The 16,032-nt window shown below is 50.4% G+C and overlaps 1 protein-coding gene across 1 annotated transcript in view; it reads right to left on the minus strand.

Annotated features, from left to right (window-relative positions):
- Positions 1-1,086: 1,086 nt before the first annotated feature.
- The window catches only part of CRYBG2 (crystallin beta-gamma domain containing 2), a 41,131-nt gene continuing 26,185 nt past the window's right edge, over positions 1,087-16,032 (minus strand). The window contains 7 exon segments of the mRNA XM_030942249.1: positions 1,087-1,328; positions 1,436-1,595; positions 4,492-4,650; positions 8,540-8,663; positions 8,748-8,750; positions 9,065-9,201; positions 11,773-11,902. Coding sequence (XP_030798109.1) covers positions 1,240-1,328; positions 1,436-1,595; positions 4,492-4,650; positions 8,540-8,663; positions 8,748-8,750; positions 9,065-9,201; positions 11,773-11,902 — 802 coding nt within the window. The 3' untranslated portion in view covers positions 1,087-1,239.

Raw genomic sequence — 16,032 nt, forward strand, 5'->3', positions numbered from 1 at the left:
CCCATCCCTGGGTGTTTGGGAATGATGGTACTAGAGATGCCACCACCCTGGACATCCCAGGCTCAGACAGCCTCTACCCCACTACCTGGGTATCTTCAGAATGACAGATCCAGGGAGATCCCCAGTCCCAGGGACACCCCTCAACATGGTCTTTAGATCCCCAGCAAACCAGCCCCACAGGCATCTGGGGCTGGAGAAGGATGACGGGTGGCTGTCTACCTCCCATGCTGGCCCAGGGGCTGGGAAGGCAGGAAGGGCAAGCAGCTGCTCTGACCACTCCCACCCTCCTGGGCTTGGGGGAGGTGGGTGCTGCAGAGATGGAAGGGAGCCCCAGGGCACCCCCCAAGGGCCCCTCCCACCTTGGCTTCTTCCTTGAGGACCTCCAGGGATAGAGAGAGCGCCCCCTCTTCTATGTCCTGCCCTCTCTGAGGTGCGTTAAAGACCCAGACGCCCTGTCCTGGCTTCTCTAAGACCAGAATTGGGGTGAGTGCAGCAGAGCCCTGGGGGCACAGCCCTTCAGGGTGTGGCTCACACTTATCTCCCGTGCCTGGCCTAGGGCGCCCCCATCACGCTAACTTCCACGTTTTCACCCTGGACTTGTATGCATCCCTAGAATATTCTTTATCTGCCTCCTGGAGTCTGGCTAACTCCTTCCCACCCTGACAACTCAGCTGCAGGTCCCTGATGTGTGCAGAGGGACATCTCAGCCTGCCCTGCACCCCTTTGGAGGGGTGACGTTCCTGCTGTGTGAGTCCCTCTACTTCTTTCCTCCCTTCTCATGGATGCATCACCCTACCCGTGAGGATCCTCTGTGGGACTGTGAGTTCCCTAAGGACAGGGACCAAAAGGCTCAGTTTGTGTCTGTGCCCGCACAGCCCAGGGACCCGCCCGGCTCAGACCTGGCTCTCACAACACATCATTTGGGTGGCTGCGCGGGACTACACTCCCCAGTTAGTCTGGTCCCAGGGCGCCCTCTGATGGCAGAAGGAGACCTAACAGCTGAACCCCAACGCTGGAGCCAGGAGGGAAGAAGTCAGCCTGAGCCTCAGGGAAGAAGCCAGCCTGAGCATCAGGGAAGAAGGCAGGTGAACGAACCCCCACTCCACCCCGAAATATCAAGGTGCACAGAGACAAGTGTGCACCTTGCATATTAGAAAACAGCTTATGTTACAACAAAAACTCTATAAAAACATTCATCCCAGCAAAAGCCTCCAGGGCTGGAGGGTGAGGTGAAAAGGTTCAGAGCACATGGATGGTCCAGATCTGGGATGCCCTGTCCTCATCCGGCTCCCATAGCACCACGTGGTCCCGGTCGTAGCCCCGGCCTCCTGGGGGTGGGATAGGAATTAAAAGACAGGGAGATAGTCAGAGAGAGCTGGGACTCCATGGCTCTCAGTCCCCTCAGGAGCCCTCTTCCCCATACATCCCACCTTACCCTTCACATCCAGGATCTGGCCTTCGAACATCTGGCTGCAGATGTGGCCGGATTCACTGATGCTCCACGTCTGGCGCGGCAGGCGGCTCTCGGCCCACAGCACCACCTTAGAGCCTGGGCTAGGGGGTCCAATTACCTGCAGGCTCATGGTGGGGGCCATCTGAGGCCCCAGGAGGTCATCAGGCATTGTTCCTCCCCACAGGTACTCTACCGTACCCAAGAAACCCTTGACACATCTGCTACGAATCCTGGCTCTTAGGGACTGTGGCCCTGGGCAAATCTCTCTTTTTTTTTGAGACGGAGTCTGGCTCTGTCTCCCAGGCTGGAGTGCAGTGGCCGGATCTCAGCTCACTGCAAGCTCCGCCTCCCGGGTTTACACCATTCTCCTGCCTCAGCCTCCGAGTAGCTGGGACTACAGGCGCCCGCCACCTCGCCCGGCTAGTTTTTTGTATTTTTAGTAGAGACGGGGTTTCACCATGTTAGCCAGGATGGTCTCGATCTCCTGACCTCGTGATCCGCCCGTCTCGGCCTCCCAAAGTGCTGGGATTACAGGCTTGAGCCACCGCGCCCGGCGGCCCTGGGCAAATCTCTTAATCCTCCTCAGCTTCAGTTTCCTTGGGGATGGAAATCCCCAAATGCTGGCTTTTGCAAGGGTTCAGCGTGAGAAAACATAAAAGGGTTGGAAAAATATTAACTCCTCCAGGAATCCTTCCATGACTGGCTTTCAAAGCGTAGGCTTTAGCATCAGACAAATCTCTACACATTTACTGGCTGTGTGACTTTCAGCAAATTACCTAACCTCTCTGTGCTCTGGTTTCCTCACCTGTAAAATGGGGAATATAAAAAGACCTGCCCCGGGCCGGGTGCGGTGGCTCAAGCCTGTAATCCCAGCACTTTGGGAGGCCAAGACGGGCGGATCACAAGGTCAGGAGATCGAGACCATCCTGGCTAACATGGTGAAACCCCGTCTCTACTAAAAACTACAAAAAACTAGCTGGGCGAGGTGGCAGCGCCTGTAGTTCCAGCTACCCGGGAGGCTGAGGCAGGAGAATGGCGTGAACCCGGGAGGCGGAGCTTGCAGTGAGCTGAGATCCGACCACAGCACTCCAGCCTGGGTGACAGAGCGAGACTCTATCTCAAAAAAAAAAAAAAAAAAAAAAAAAGACCTGCCCCATGCTACTCTAGACTAAAGATTATAGGAGGCATTTGTGTGAAGAACTCAATGCAGAGCCTGGCACGTGGTTAGCCGTCTCTCTCATTCTAAGTAAAAGACAAAACCTCTCAATGGTCTACAAATACCTACAGTCCCCATAACCTTTCTGGCCTCATCTCCTGCTACCTCCCCCTCACTCAACTCTAGCCACCCAGCTAGCCTTGCTAGCCCAGAACAATCCCAGGCATGTTCCTTCCTAGGGCCTTTGCACTGGCTGTTCTCTCTGCCTGGAACACTCTTCCCTCAGATATCTGCACGGCTGCCTCCCTCAAATGTCATCTTCTCAGGAAAGGCTCCCATATCATACCTGATACTTCCTATGCTCCCTTTTTTTTGAGACAGAGTCTCCCTCTGTTGCCCAGGCTAGTGTGCAGTGGTATGATCATAGCTTACCACAGCCTCAATCTCCTGGGCTCACGTAATCCTCCCACCTCAGCCTCCTGAGTAGCTGGGACTACAGGTGCACGCCACCACGTCCGGCTGGTGTTTTTTACTTTTTGTGGAGATGGCGTCTTATTATGCCGCCCAGGCTGGTCTTGAACTCCTGAGCTCAAGAGATCCTCCTGCCTCACTCAGCCTCTCACAGTGCTGTGATTACAGGCGTGATGAGCCACCGCGCCTGGCCTATTGTGCTTTCATGATTTATCTTCCTCTATTGAACTTTCATCATCTAAGACACTAAGATATTCTGCCCATTCAAGTTATTTCTGTCTATCTCTCCCCACTAGGAAGTAAGCTTCAGGAGGGCAGGTGCTAATTCTGTCTATAACTGCTATATCCCCAGCATCTAGAACAGAGCCTGGCACATAGTAGGTGCTCAAGAAATGTGTGTGGAGTAAATCTACCTTTTTTCTTTTTATTTTTATTTATTTATTTATTTTTTGAGACAGAGTCTCGCTCTGTCGCCCAGGCTGGAGTGCAGTGGCCGGATCTCAGCTCACTGCAAGCTCCGCCCCCCGGGTTTACGCCATTCTCCTGCCTCAGCTTCCCGAGTAGCTGGGACTACAGGCGCCTGCCACCACGCCCGGCTAGGTTTTTGTATTTTTTTAGTAGAGACGGGGTTTCACCATATTAGCCAGGATGGTCTTGATCTCCCGACCTCGTGATCCGCCCGTCTCGGCCTCCCAAAGTGCTGGGATTACAGGCTTGAGCCACCGCACCCGGCCTTATTTTTATTTTTATTTATTTATTTATTTTTTTGAGACCAGGTCTTGTGCTGTCACCAAGGCTGGAGTGCAATGGCTCAACCCTGGCTCACTGCAGCCTCTAACTCCTGGGCTCAAGCCTCCCACCTCAGCCTCTTGAGTACCTGGGACTACAGGCATGTACCACCACACCCAGTTAATTTTTTCTTTGGCCTCAAACTCCTGTCCTCAAGCAATCCTCCTGCCTCGGCCTTCCAAAGTGTTGGGATTATAGGCATGAGCCACCATGCCTGGCCAAATCTACCATTATTAATAGGGCTCAAGTTCTGTCATAGGCATCAGAGCTGGGAGGTCCCTTAGAAGCACCCAGTTCATTGGACTTGTTTTTGCAGACTGACAATTTACCCGGGTCCCACCAGACAACCAACCTACCGAAAGCTGAGGGCCAGAGGTTCGGCCTGCTTTCTGAGTCCCTGGCAATTCCTTGCTGTGCTTTGGGGTCTCGGGGTAGCAGATAACTTTCTGAGTTCCTTGGCAGTATAGGCTCTTGCTCCCCGAGGAATGGAGCTGGAAGCCCCCTGCCCCCAGCCAGGCACCCTCGGCTGGATGTTCCCTTCTTGGGGAGCACAGAGACCGGGGGTAGGTGGGGTTCAGGCCAATTCACCCAGTAGGGCCTCTTCAGGCCCCTGTATCAGTACCTGGTTCTTCAGCAGCCCATCCTCGTAGTACCAGATGCAGCTACCGCCCGCTCGGGGGTCGGAGACCACCACACGGCCTGCCTTCATGTCCTCCACATGGTCCGGCACTGCCAGGAATCCCCCCAGTGCTGCGTTCCAGAGGCGGAAATAAACCCGGCGATGGTGGCAGAAAGAGGCTGAGAGTCAGGGGTGCCAGGGAGGGATGACCTGGGTCCCCAATACCCTCAACTCTGGACTCTCCAGTGTCAGGCTCCCAAGCCCTCCTTCCTGTCCCCAAACTTCCCTTGACTCTGTTTCTAAGTCACCGCTTTTTTACACACACATATGGAGAGCACATGTATCACACACACACACACACACAGTTTCGTGGTCGTAGAGATACCCACAGATGTGTGCAGAGGGACAAACTGACAGATACACCTCTGGTCCACACGGTGGCACACAAGTTCACAGAAGACACAGACACATGGATACACGCAGCCATCCAACTCAGATGTTCTAACCACAGATCCATGCAGTCTACTCCGTACCAGGCAGTTCTGCTTCCTACAAGGATGGATGTGTGTGGGCATACAGATGTGCACACATACTTACAGAAAGAAATGCACACACACCTGTGTTCAAGAGGGTTCCTGACAGAGTAGACACTGGACTGTCAGACATCAGACATGGCTCTGCCATAAATCAGCTGGAGCTCTTAGATGGTAGCGAAAGTAATAATAGTAGTAACAATAATCACAGCTAACATTTATTGAGAGCTGACTCACTCAAGCACTGTTCTAAGGGTTTTACCTACATTATCTTCAGTCCTCAAAACAGACCCATGACACGTTATCCTCATTTTAAAGATGAAGAAACGAAGGTCTAAGGAGGTACAGTACTTGCCCAAGATTGCAGAGCAAATCCGTGTCCACTTCTCTGGGCCTTTATTTCCCCATCTGTAAAATGTGAGGGGTGGCGATAATCTCCAAGATTTCTCCCAGCAATGATGTTATGAGTCTTGAATACAAGGACTATACAAATGTCTTTATACAAAGATACACACACTGTCAATGGTGTCACAAGTACAAGCATGCGCAGTCATAAATGTACACCCGGTCGGGCGCAGAGGCTCACGCCTGTAATCCCAGCACTTTGGGAGGCCGAGGCGAGTGGATCACCTGAGGTCAGGAGTTCGAGATCAGCCTGGCCAACATGGCAAAACCCTGTCTCTACCAAAAATAAAAAAAAAAATTAGCCGGATGTGGTGGCACACGCCTGTACTCCCAGCTACTCGGGAGGCTGAGGCAGGAGAATCTTTTGAACCCGGGAGATGAAGGTTGCAGTGAGCTGAGATCATGCCACTGCACTCCAGCCTGGGTCACAAAGTAGGACTCTGTCTCAAAAATAAATAAATTAATACAAATAAAAAAATGACTGCACTCCCACAGATACACACACACACACACACGTCATCACCAGAGCACACAGAGGCATGGACACAAATAACCTGATGGACACAGAAATACCCTCAAATGGGAACATGCAAGCGCACACACATACACACAGAGCCCATGGCCTTACCATTTATCTGCAAATGTGCATTAATGATGCTGATGTTCAGATATGAAGGCACGGACGTACAGAAACACATATGCAGGCAGTGCTTCCCTAGGTGAGGTATGCTAACTACCAGTGGGTGGTCCATGAGATCACTTTCAGTCCTATGTGGATAAACTTTTTTTTTTTTTTGAGACAGGGTCTCACACTGTCACCCAGGCTGGAGTGCCAGTGGAGCCATCATGGCTCACTGCAGCCTCAAACTCCCAGGCTCAGGTGATCCTCCCACCTCAGCCTCCCGAGTAGCTGGGACTATAGCACAGGCCATCACACCTAGCTCATTTCTTTTGTAATTTTTGTAGAGGAACATGGGGTCTCGCCATGTTGCCTAGGCTGGTCTTGAACTCCTGGGCTCAAGCAACCCTCCCTCCTCAGCCTCCCAAAGTGATGAAATTACAGGCGTGAGCCCCCACACCCAGCCTATAACTCATTTTTGAAAAATTAATGGTAATGTATTTATTACATCTATTAAAAAAAATCAGGCTGGGCGCAGTGGCTCAGGCCTGTAATCCCAGCACTTTGGGAGGCTGAGGCGGGCGGATCACGAGGTCAGGAGATTGAGACCATCCTGGCTAACATGGTGAAACCCCATTTTTATTAAAAATACAAAAAAGTTAGCGGGGCGTGGTGGCGGACGCCTGTAGTCCCAGCTACTCGGGTGACTGAGGCAGGAGCATAGTGTGAACCCGGGAGGCAGAGCTTGCAGTGAGCTGAGATCGTGCCACTGCACTCCAGCCTGGGTGATAGAGCGAGACATCTTCTCAAAACAAACAAAAAAAAAAAAAAAAAAAAAAAAAAGAAAGAAAAAATCATATATACACATGAAACTCATGACTTTATAGATATTATTCCTTAGGACAAGGATAAAGTAAAAAAAAAATGTGATTTTTTTTTTTCTTTTTCCTCTTCTGGGGATGTTGTCTAGAGGCACTCACAATGTTCCAGCATTTGACATATTGTTGTTACAGGTTTTCCTACAGTACAGCCTCTAACAAAACTAGGCAGTCCTGAGTCCCTGGTAATAGAATTGTTGAACTTTATACCAACAAAGTTGGGAAAGCACCAAAATCTGCATGTGGCGTGTGCCCAGGCAGACTTCAAGGGGTTCATGCTGTGAGTTTCTAAAGTACTTATGAGATTGTCCAAAACAAAAAACATGTCAGGAACGTGTGCTAAATGTGTTTGTGACAGGATCAAGCCTGCGTTCCTTATGCAGCAGCTGAAAATCATTATTAAAGTGTTGAAGGCATAAGCACAGACTCAGAAAGCTAAATAAAAATTGGGCTGGGGCTGGGCACAGTGGTTCATGCCTATAATCCCAACACTTTGGGAGGCCGAGGTGGGCAGATCATGCGAGGTCAGGAGTTCAAGACCAGCCTGGCCAACATGATGAAACCCCATGTCTGCTAAAAATACAAAAATTAGTTGGGCACAGTGGCTCATGCCTATAATCCTAGCACTTTGAGAGGCTAAAGTGGGCAGATCACAAGGTCAGGAGTTTGAGACCAACCTGGCCAACACAGTGAAACCCTGTTTCTACTAAAAATACAAAAAATTAGCCGGGTATGGTGGTGGGCACCTGTAATTCCGGCTACTTGGGAGTCTGAGGCAGGAGAATTGCTTGAACCCAGGGGGCAGAGGTTGCAGTGAGCCGAGATCATGCCATTGCACTCCAGCCCAGGACAACAGTGTGAGATTCCGTCTCGAAACACAAAAAACAAAAACTAAAAAACTCCCCAAAATTAGCCAGATGTGGTAGCACATGCTTGTAATCCCAGCTACTTGGGAGGATGAGGTAGGAGAATCACTTGAACCTGGGAGGTAGAGGCTGCAGTGAACCGAGATTGTGCCATTGCACTCCAACCTGCAATGTGGGCAACAAGAGCAAAACTCCATCTTAAAAAAAAAAAAAAAAAAGGGCTACGCATGGTGGCTCATGTCTGTAATCCCAGCACATTGGGACGCCGAGGCAGGTGGATCACTTGAGGTCAGAAGTTCGAGACCAGCCTGACCAACATGGTGAAACCCTGCCTCTACTAAAAATACAAAAATTAGCTGAGCGTGGTGGCACGTGCCTGTGGTCCCAGTTACTTGGGAGGCTGAGGCACAAGAATCACTTAAACCTGGGAGGTGGAGGTTGCAGTGAGCCAGGATGTTGCCACAGCGCTCCAGTCTTTGTGACAGAGCAAGACTCTGTCTCAAAAAAAAAAAGAAAAAAAACATGCTTTTTTGAGAAATAAAAATTACTTAAAAGACTTTTAAGAAGAGAGTTAATGTAGAGAAAAATATTAAGTAGACAATGGCTCAAGAGGAATGACGATGTGGCAAAAATTGTGACAAAAGTACACAAGTGCTGTGTTTGGGAAACACACAGCTAGACACTCATCCAGAAAGGCCTACCCAGACACGCTCAGCCCCACACATGCTCAGCTCCAGCCACGCTACCCACCTGCTTGATGGGGTAGAGGGAGCCCACCCTCTGGGTGCCACTGTAGGTCAGCCAGTTGGTGATCTCGCAGCTTCCCACCAGCCACTGGCGGCCCCGGAAGTCACTGTGTTCACATAGCACCCAACTGGGCCCAGCAGGTGTCAGGGACACAGAGAAGAGCACAGACACACAGACAGGCAGGTAGAGGAGCAGACACAGATGTCAAAACATTCTCCACCTCCTCTTCTCTCATGCAGGGATTCCTCTGCCTGGAATAGGGTTCCCAGGGTGGAGAGGGAGGCTGGGAAGTAGATTTGGGGTTTGCAGAGTAAAGTAGGATCCTGAGAAGCCCACCAAGCTGAGGTCTAAGCCCTGAGAGCCAATGACCCTTCTCAGTCTGCACTTCTCCCTCCTTCCTGGCTTGGAGGGGAGTGGGGCAAAAGTGGGGAGGTGAAAGAGCCCGGAGACCCCCAGGATCTCTGTCTTGCCATGACTCATCCCCACCAGCAGCCCCCGCACCCGTGCCTCCCCTCAGCACTCACACGCCCCCGCTTGATCTGCACGGACAGCACGTGGTTGTTGAAGCCTTCAGCTTGCAGGCTCCGCACCTCACTGCTGAGCTCTATCTCCTTCCCCTCGAAGCACTGGAGTCCATACAGGAAAACTGAAGGCTCTGAAAAGTGCTGGGGCCCAGGAGACAGACAAGGGTGAGGCTCTGAGAGCCCAAGTCCCAGACACAGTCCCACAATCCCAGACACCCAGACTCCCAGATCTGTATGTCAGGCCTTCTTCCCTCCTGAGCTCAGTTCTGTAGGGCCACGGACTCTTGGACACTGGCAGCCAAGTGCCCCCGATTCTCAGAGGCAGTAAGCGCCAGGCTGGGCCCCCAATTTCCCCCTCAAACCTCCTCTAGTAAATAGCACTTCTCAGAACTAACCTGGCACTCTGAGCCAGGATGGAAACCTGGGGCTATTTATTTTTTTTTTTTGAGACGGAGTCTTGCTCTTGTTGCCCAGGCTGGAGTGCAGTGGCGCGATATTGGCTCACTGCAACCTCTGCCTCCCGGGTTCAAACAATTCTTCTGCCTCAGCCTCCTGAGTAGCTGCGATTACAGGCACGTGCCACAATGCTCGGCTAATTTTAGTACTTTTAGTAGAGACAGGGTTTCGCCATGTTCGCCTGGTTGGTCTCGAACTCCTGACCTCAGGTGATCTGTCTGCCTTGGCCTCCCAAAGTGCTAGGATTACAGGAGTAATCCTGTAATTACATCACATCCGGCCTAGATTTTTTTTTCTTTTTTTTTTGAGATAGGGTCCCGCTCTGTTGCCTAGGCTGGAGTGCAGTGGTGCAATCACAGCTCACTGTAGCCTCAACTTCCTGGGCTAAAGTGATCCTCCCACATCAGCCTCCTGAGTAGCTGGGACTCTGCTACCATGCCTAGCTAATTTTTTGTAGAGACAGGGTCTCACCATGTTGCCCAGGCAGGTCTCAAACTCCTAGGCTCAAGTGATCCTCCTGCCTTAGCCTCCTGAAGTGCTAGAATTTATTTACTTAATTTTTTTGAGATGGAGTCTCACTCTGTCACCCAGGCTTGAATGCAGTGGTGCAATCTCAGCTCACTGTAACCTCCACCTTTAAAGTTCAAGCAATTCTCCTGCTTCAGCCTCTCAAGTAGCTGGGATTACAGGCAAGAGCCACCATGCCTGGCTAATTTTTGTAGAGACAGGGTTTCATCATGTTGGCCAGGCTAGTCTCAAACTCCTGACCTCATGATCTGCCCGCCTCGGCCTCCCAAAGTGCTAGAGCTATAGGCGTGAGCCAACACGCCTGGCCCAAAGTACTAGAATTACAGGCACAAGCCACCGCACCTGGCCTTATTCTAGATTTCTCCTTTTCATCTTCATAACAATAACAACAATAATACTGATAATAATAGCAGCTCACATTCATCAGGATTTACTACAGGCCATATTATGCTAAGCGCTTTACCTGATCTCATTATAACTCTTCAACAACCCTATAAGGTAGAAGCTATTATCACGCCCCACTTAATAGTGAGGAAACAGGCTGGAGAGTGTCAATCACTTGCTCAGGGACCTAAAGCCGGGCTTCAGAACCAGGTTTATCTGTCTTCAGAGCCTAACGTGTAGTTGCAAAGGACTAGGACTCCAGAACCAGCTGCCTGGGGGGAGAGCCTGGCTTTGCCTGTTACCAACTATGTGACCTGGAGCCTGTGGCTTAGTTTCCGCATCTGGAAAAGGGAGATAATAATGGGAACACACCGCTCAGCATTGTAGAGAAGATTAAAAAGGTTTAGTATATGTGGCAAGCCTTTTTTTTTCCTTTGAGACGGAGTCTTGTTCTGTCACCCAGGCTGGAGTACAGTGACATTCTCGTGGGTTCAAGCGAATCTCCTGTCTCAGCCTCCCAAGTAGCTGGGATTACAGACATGTGCCACCACATCCGGCTAATTTTTGTATTTTCAGTAGAGACAGAGTTTCATCATGTTGGCCAAGCTGGTCTCGAACTCTTTACCTTAGGTAATGCGCCCACCTCGGCCTCTCAAAGTGCTGGGATTACAGGCATGAGCCACCGCGCCTGGCTGGTGCAAAGCCTTTTAATTTTAAACACTATCTGGCACATACTATGCACTCAGTAAGCATCACCTGTTCTGACTGGGTACTGCCCCCACTGGCCACACAGTCAGTCACCAGTCCTATAGGTGCTAGCCCCTTATTGTGGTCACTTCCATCCATCTCCTCCTAGGTGAAGGACATCACAGTTCACTCTGGGTCATTGCAGCAACCCCACTGCCTTGCCCCTTCCCATTGGTCTGCAGCAGGCAGGGCCATCTTTTTAGCTGGTCCTGTCACTCCTCCCTGTGTGGAACATCACCTTGGCAGCACTGGCCCCTGCCCCACCCAGCCCTGAGTGTTAGTCCCACCATTCCCACACCACTTCTGTATCTGGATGCACCACTCTGTATGTAATCTTTATGTCTATGGGACCATGAGTTCCTTACAGGCAGGGCTGTGTCCGATTTCTTTCCATGTCCCCAGGTCCTGTCTCAGTGGGTGCTCAATGAAGAGCTAGCAAACTAAACTGGCTTTATAGCACCAGAGTCAAGGGGACCTAGGGGGTTTCTAAAAACACTGGAGTCAACCCCTGCACCAGCACACAGGTTCTGTGTCCAGAACTCCCCCAGCAGCAACTTCCGCTTCCAGGATTGCCTGGAACCGGACATGGAAACTCACCAGGGATACCTTCTGGAGAGAGCCCAGGACCGTAGAGGCTAGGCAGCCCATTGCCGTGAGAGTGGGGAACTCGCCCTCAGAGAGAATGTGCTGGTCACCCTCGAAGTTCTTCTCATCAAACAGGATCCAGCTGGGGAAGGGGAAGAAATGGAGGGTATGTGAGCCTACCTGTCCTTGGCCTGCCCAGGTTCCCCTGAGATACAGAAGAGGGAATGAAGACTTGATCATGACCCCCTGTCCCAGGGGAGGTCAAGGATGAACAGGCACTACAGCAGCAGGGAATGAGGTCAGACTTAAGAAAAGACTGAATGAGGCTGGGCGCGGTGGCTCAAGCCTGTAATCCCAGCACTTCGGGAGGCCAAGACGGGCGGATCACGAGGTCGAGAGATGGAGACCATCCTGGCGAACACGGTGAAACCCCGTCTCTACTAAAAAACACAAAAATCTAGCCAGGCGAGGTGGTGGGCACCTGTAGTCCCAGCTACTCCGGAGGCTGAGGCAGGAGAATGGCGTAAACCCGGGAGGCGGAGCTTGCAGTGAGCTGAGATCTGGCCAGTGCACTCCAGCCTGGGCGACAGAACGAGACTCCGTCTCAGAAAAAAAAAGACAAGACTGAATGAAATCATACTGCCCCTATGGAGGGGAATTTGGCAATATTAAGCAAAACTCCATGAGTAATTACTCAGCAATCTCATACCTAGGAATCCATCCCAAGGACACCCTTTGAGAACATGAAATAACACATGCAGGAGGCTATTCATTATAGTACTTCGGCAACAGAGAAGGGTGGAAGCAGCCCAGATGTCCATCAATAGTGGATTGGCTGAATAAATTAAGAAAAAGTGGAGTATAATGCAGCAGTTAAGTGGAATGAAAAAGAGCTCTTAAAGGGATATAAAGTGATCTCCAAACAGATGAAAAAAGCACGTGCATAACACTGTTTATAGCAAACTTCCTTTAAAAAACTGAGATACAATTCACATGCCATAAAATTCACACCATGTTGTTGTTGTTGTGGTTGTTGTTGTTGTTGAGATGGAGTTTCGCTATTGTTGCCCAGGCTGGAACGCAATGGCGCGATCTCAGCTCACCGCAACCTCTGCCTCCTGGGTTCAAGCAATTCATCAGCCTCCCGAGTAGCTGGGACTACAGGCATGTGCCACCATGCCCAGCTAATTTTATATTTTTAGTAGAGATGGGGTTTCACCATGTTGGCCAGGCTTGTCTCAAGCTCCTGACCTCAAGTGATCCACCCACCTCGGCCTCCCAGAGCATCCTCCCACCGCACCTGGCCAAAATTCACACTTTTAAAGTGTACAATTTAGTGCTTTTTTAATTATATTAACCTGGTTATAGTATGCTCCCTTTTGTGTAAGAAAATGGAGGAGAAGGAAAACAAAATATAAATATTTGGTTTCTATAGTTATATGGAAATTTATGAGTGTATATTTGCTTATATATTTTTTTTTCTTTTTTATTTTTATTTTTATTTATTTTTTTTTTTTGAGACGGAGTCTTGCTCTGCCGCCCAGGCTGGAGTGCAGTGGCCGGCTCTCAGCTCACTGCAAGCTCCGCCTCCCGGGTTGACGCCATTCTCCTGTCTCAGCCTCCCAAGTAGCTGGGACTACAGGCGCCCGCCTCGTCGCCCGGCTGGTTTTTTGTATTTTTTAGTAGAGACGGGGTTTCACCGTATTAGCCAGGATGGTCTCGATCTCCTGACGTCGTGATCCGCCCGTCTCGGCCTCCCAAAGTGCTGGGATTACAGGCTTGAGCCACCGCGCCCGGCCTCTTTTTTATTTTTGAGACGGAGTCTCGCTCTGTCGCCCAGCTCGCGCAGCTAGTTTTTTTGTATTTTTTTAGTAGAGACAGGGTTTCACCGTGTTAGCCAGAATGGTCTCTATCTCCCAACCTCCTGATCCGCCCGTCTCAGCCTCCCAAAGTGCTGGGATTACAGGCTTGAGCCACCGCGCCCGGCCATATTTGCTTATATCTTAACAACAACAAAAAAGCCAGTGGATGAATACACCAAACACCAAACAAACAAACAAACAAAAGATTTCTAACAGGGGGAGAGAGGGAAAAAGGTGGCAGGGACAGAGATGAAAGCTACTGGCTTTGGAATTGTTATAGGCTGAATGTCTGTGTCCTCCCAAAATTATATGCTAAAGCCATAACCCTCAATGTAATGGTATTCAGAGGCGGGGCCTTTCGGAGGTAATTCGGTTTAGAGGGTGTCATGAGGGTGGGACCCATGATGGGATTAGTGTCTTTAAAAGAAGAGAAAGGAGGCCGGGCGCGGTGGCTCAAACCTGTAATTCCAGCACTTTGGGAGGCCGAGATGGGCGGATCACGAGGTCAGGAGATCCAGACCATCCTGGCTAACACGGTGAAACCCTGTCTCTACTAAAATATACAAAAAACTAGCTGGGCGAGGTGGCGGGCGCCTGTAGTCCCAGCTACTCGGGAGGCTGAGGCAGGAGAATGGCGTAAACCCGGGGGGCGGAGCTTGCAGTGAGCTGAGATCCGGCCACTGCACTCCAACCTGGGCGACAGAGCCAGACTCCGTCTCAAAAAAAAAAAAAGAAGAAGAAGGGCCAGGCGCGGTGGCTCAAGCCTGTAATCCCAGCACTTTGGGAGGCCGAGACGGGCGGATCACGAGGTCAGGAGATCGAGACCATCCTAGCTAACACGGTGAAACCCTGTCTCTACTAAAAATACAAAAAACTAGCCGGGCGAGGTGGCGGCGCCTGTAGTCCCAGCTACTCGGGAGGCTGAGGCAGGAGAATGGCGTGAGCCCGGGAGGCGGAGCTTGCAGTGAGCTGAGATCTGGCCACTGCACTCCAGCCTGGGTGACAGAGCGAGACTCCGTCTCAAAAAAAAAAAAAGAAGAAGAAGAAGAGAAAGGGGCCGGGTGCGGTGGCTCATGCCTGTAATCCCAACACTTTGGGAAGCCAAGGCGGGCAGATCACCTGAGGTCAGGAGTTCAAGGCCAGCCTGACCAACATGAAGAAACCCCAATCTCTACTACAAATACAAAAATCAGCTGGGTGTGGTGGCGCATGCCTGTAATACCAGGTACTTAGGAGGCTGAGGCAGGAGAATTGCTTGAACCCGGGAGGCAGAGGTTTCAGTGAGCTGAGATTGCGCCATTGCACTACAGCCTGGGCAACAAGAGTGAAACTCCACCTCAAAAGAAAAAAAAAAAAAAAGAAGAGGAAGAGACAGGAGCTCCTACTCTCTCTCTTCACTACATGAGAACACAGTGAGAAGGTAGCCTTCTGCAAACCAGGAAGAAAGGCCTCACTGGGGAAGTGAAGTGGCCAGCACCTTGATCTTGAATTTCCTAGTGTCCCGAACTGTGAGAGAATAAATTTCTCTTAAACCACACAAACTATGGTATTTTGTGATAGCAGTCTGAGCTAAGGCAGGAACCACGTAAATATTTCATGTAGTAATTATTATTTTAGAGATAAGATCTTACTCTGTTGCGCAGGCTGGAGTGCAGTGGTGTGATCATAGCTCACTGCAGCCTCCAACTCCTGGGCTCAAACAATCCTCCCATCTCAGCCTCCTGAGTAGGTAGTACTACAGGTGCATGACACCACACCCACCTAATTAAAAATTTTTCTGTTGAGACAGGGTCTCCTTACGTTGCCCAGGTGGGTCTTGAACTCCTGGACTCCTGCCTCAGCCTCCCAAAGTGCTGGGATTACAGGCATGAGCCACCGTGCCCAGCTTCATGGCAATTATTCATAGGAAAACAGAATTAGGGCCAGGTGCAGTGGCTCACACCTGTAATTCCAACACTTTGGGAGACCAAGAAGGGAGGATTGCTTGAGCCCATAAGTTTGAAACCAGCCTAAGTAACAAAGTGAGACCCCCCATCTCTAGAAAAATGTTAAAAAATTAGCTTGGCATGGTGGTGTGCACCTATGGTCCCAGCTTCTCAGGAGGCTGAAGCAGGAGGATCCCTTGAGCCCAGGAGGTCAAGGCTGCAGTGAGCTGTGTTCACACCACTGCACTCCAGCCTGAATGGAAAGTGAGACCCTGTCTCAAACAAAAACAAAAACGAATCCAGAAATAAACAAAAATGAAAAGTATTCCTTAAAACTGAAAATCAATTAATGAACCTAACTGTATATTTGGTTGGTGACATAACTACACACACAAAAGTATTATTTCAAATATGTTTAAGACACAGTAATTTGAACTAATACGTAACAAATAGGTTATAGGTGAATATCCTGAGGACAAAAAGAA

Source organism: Rhinopithecus roxellana, chromosome 12, assembly GCF_007565055.1.
Source record: "Rhinopithecus roxellana isolate Shanxi Qingling chromosome 12, ASM756505v1, whole genome shotgun sequence".
Classification (NCBI taxonomy): Eukaryota; Metazoa; Chordata; class Mammalia; order Primates; family Cercopithecidae; genus Rhinopithecus; species Rhinopithecus roxellana.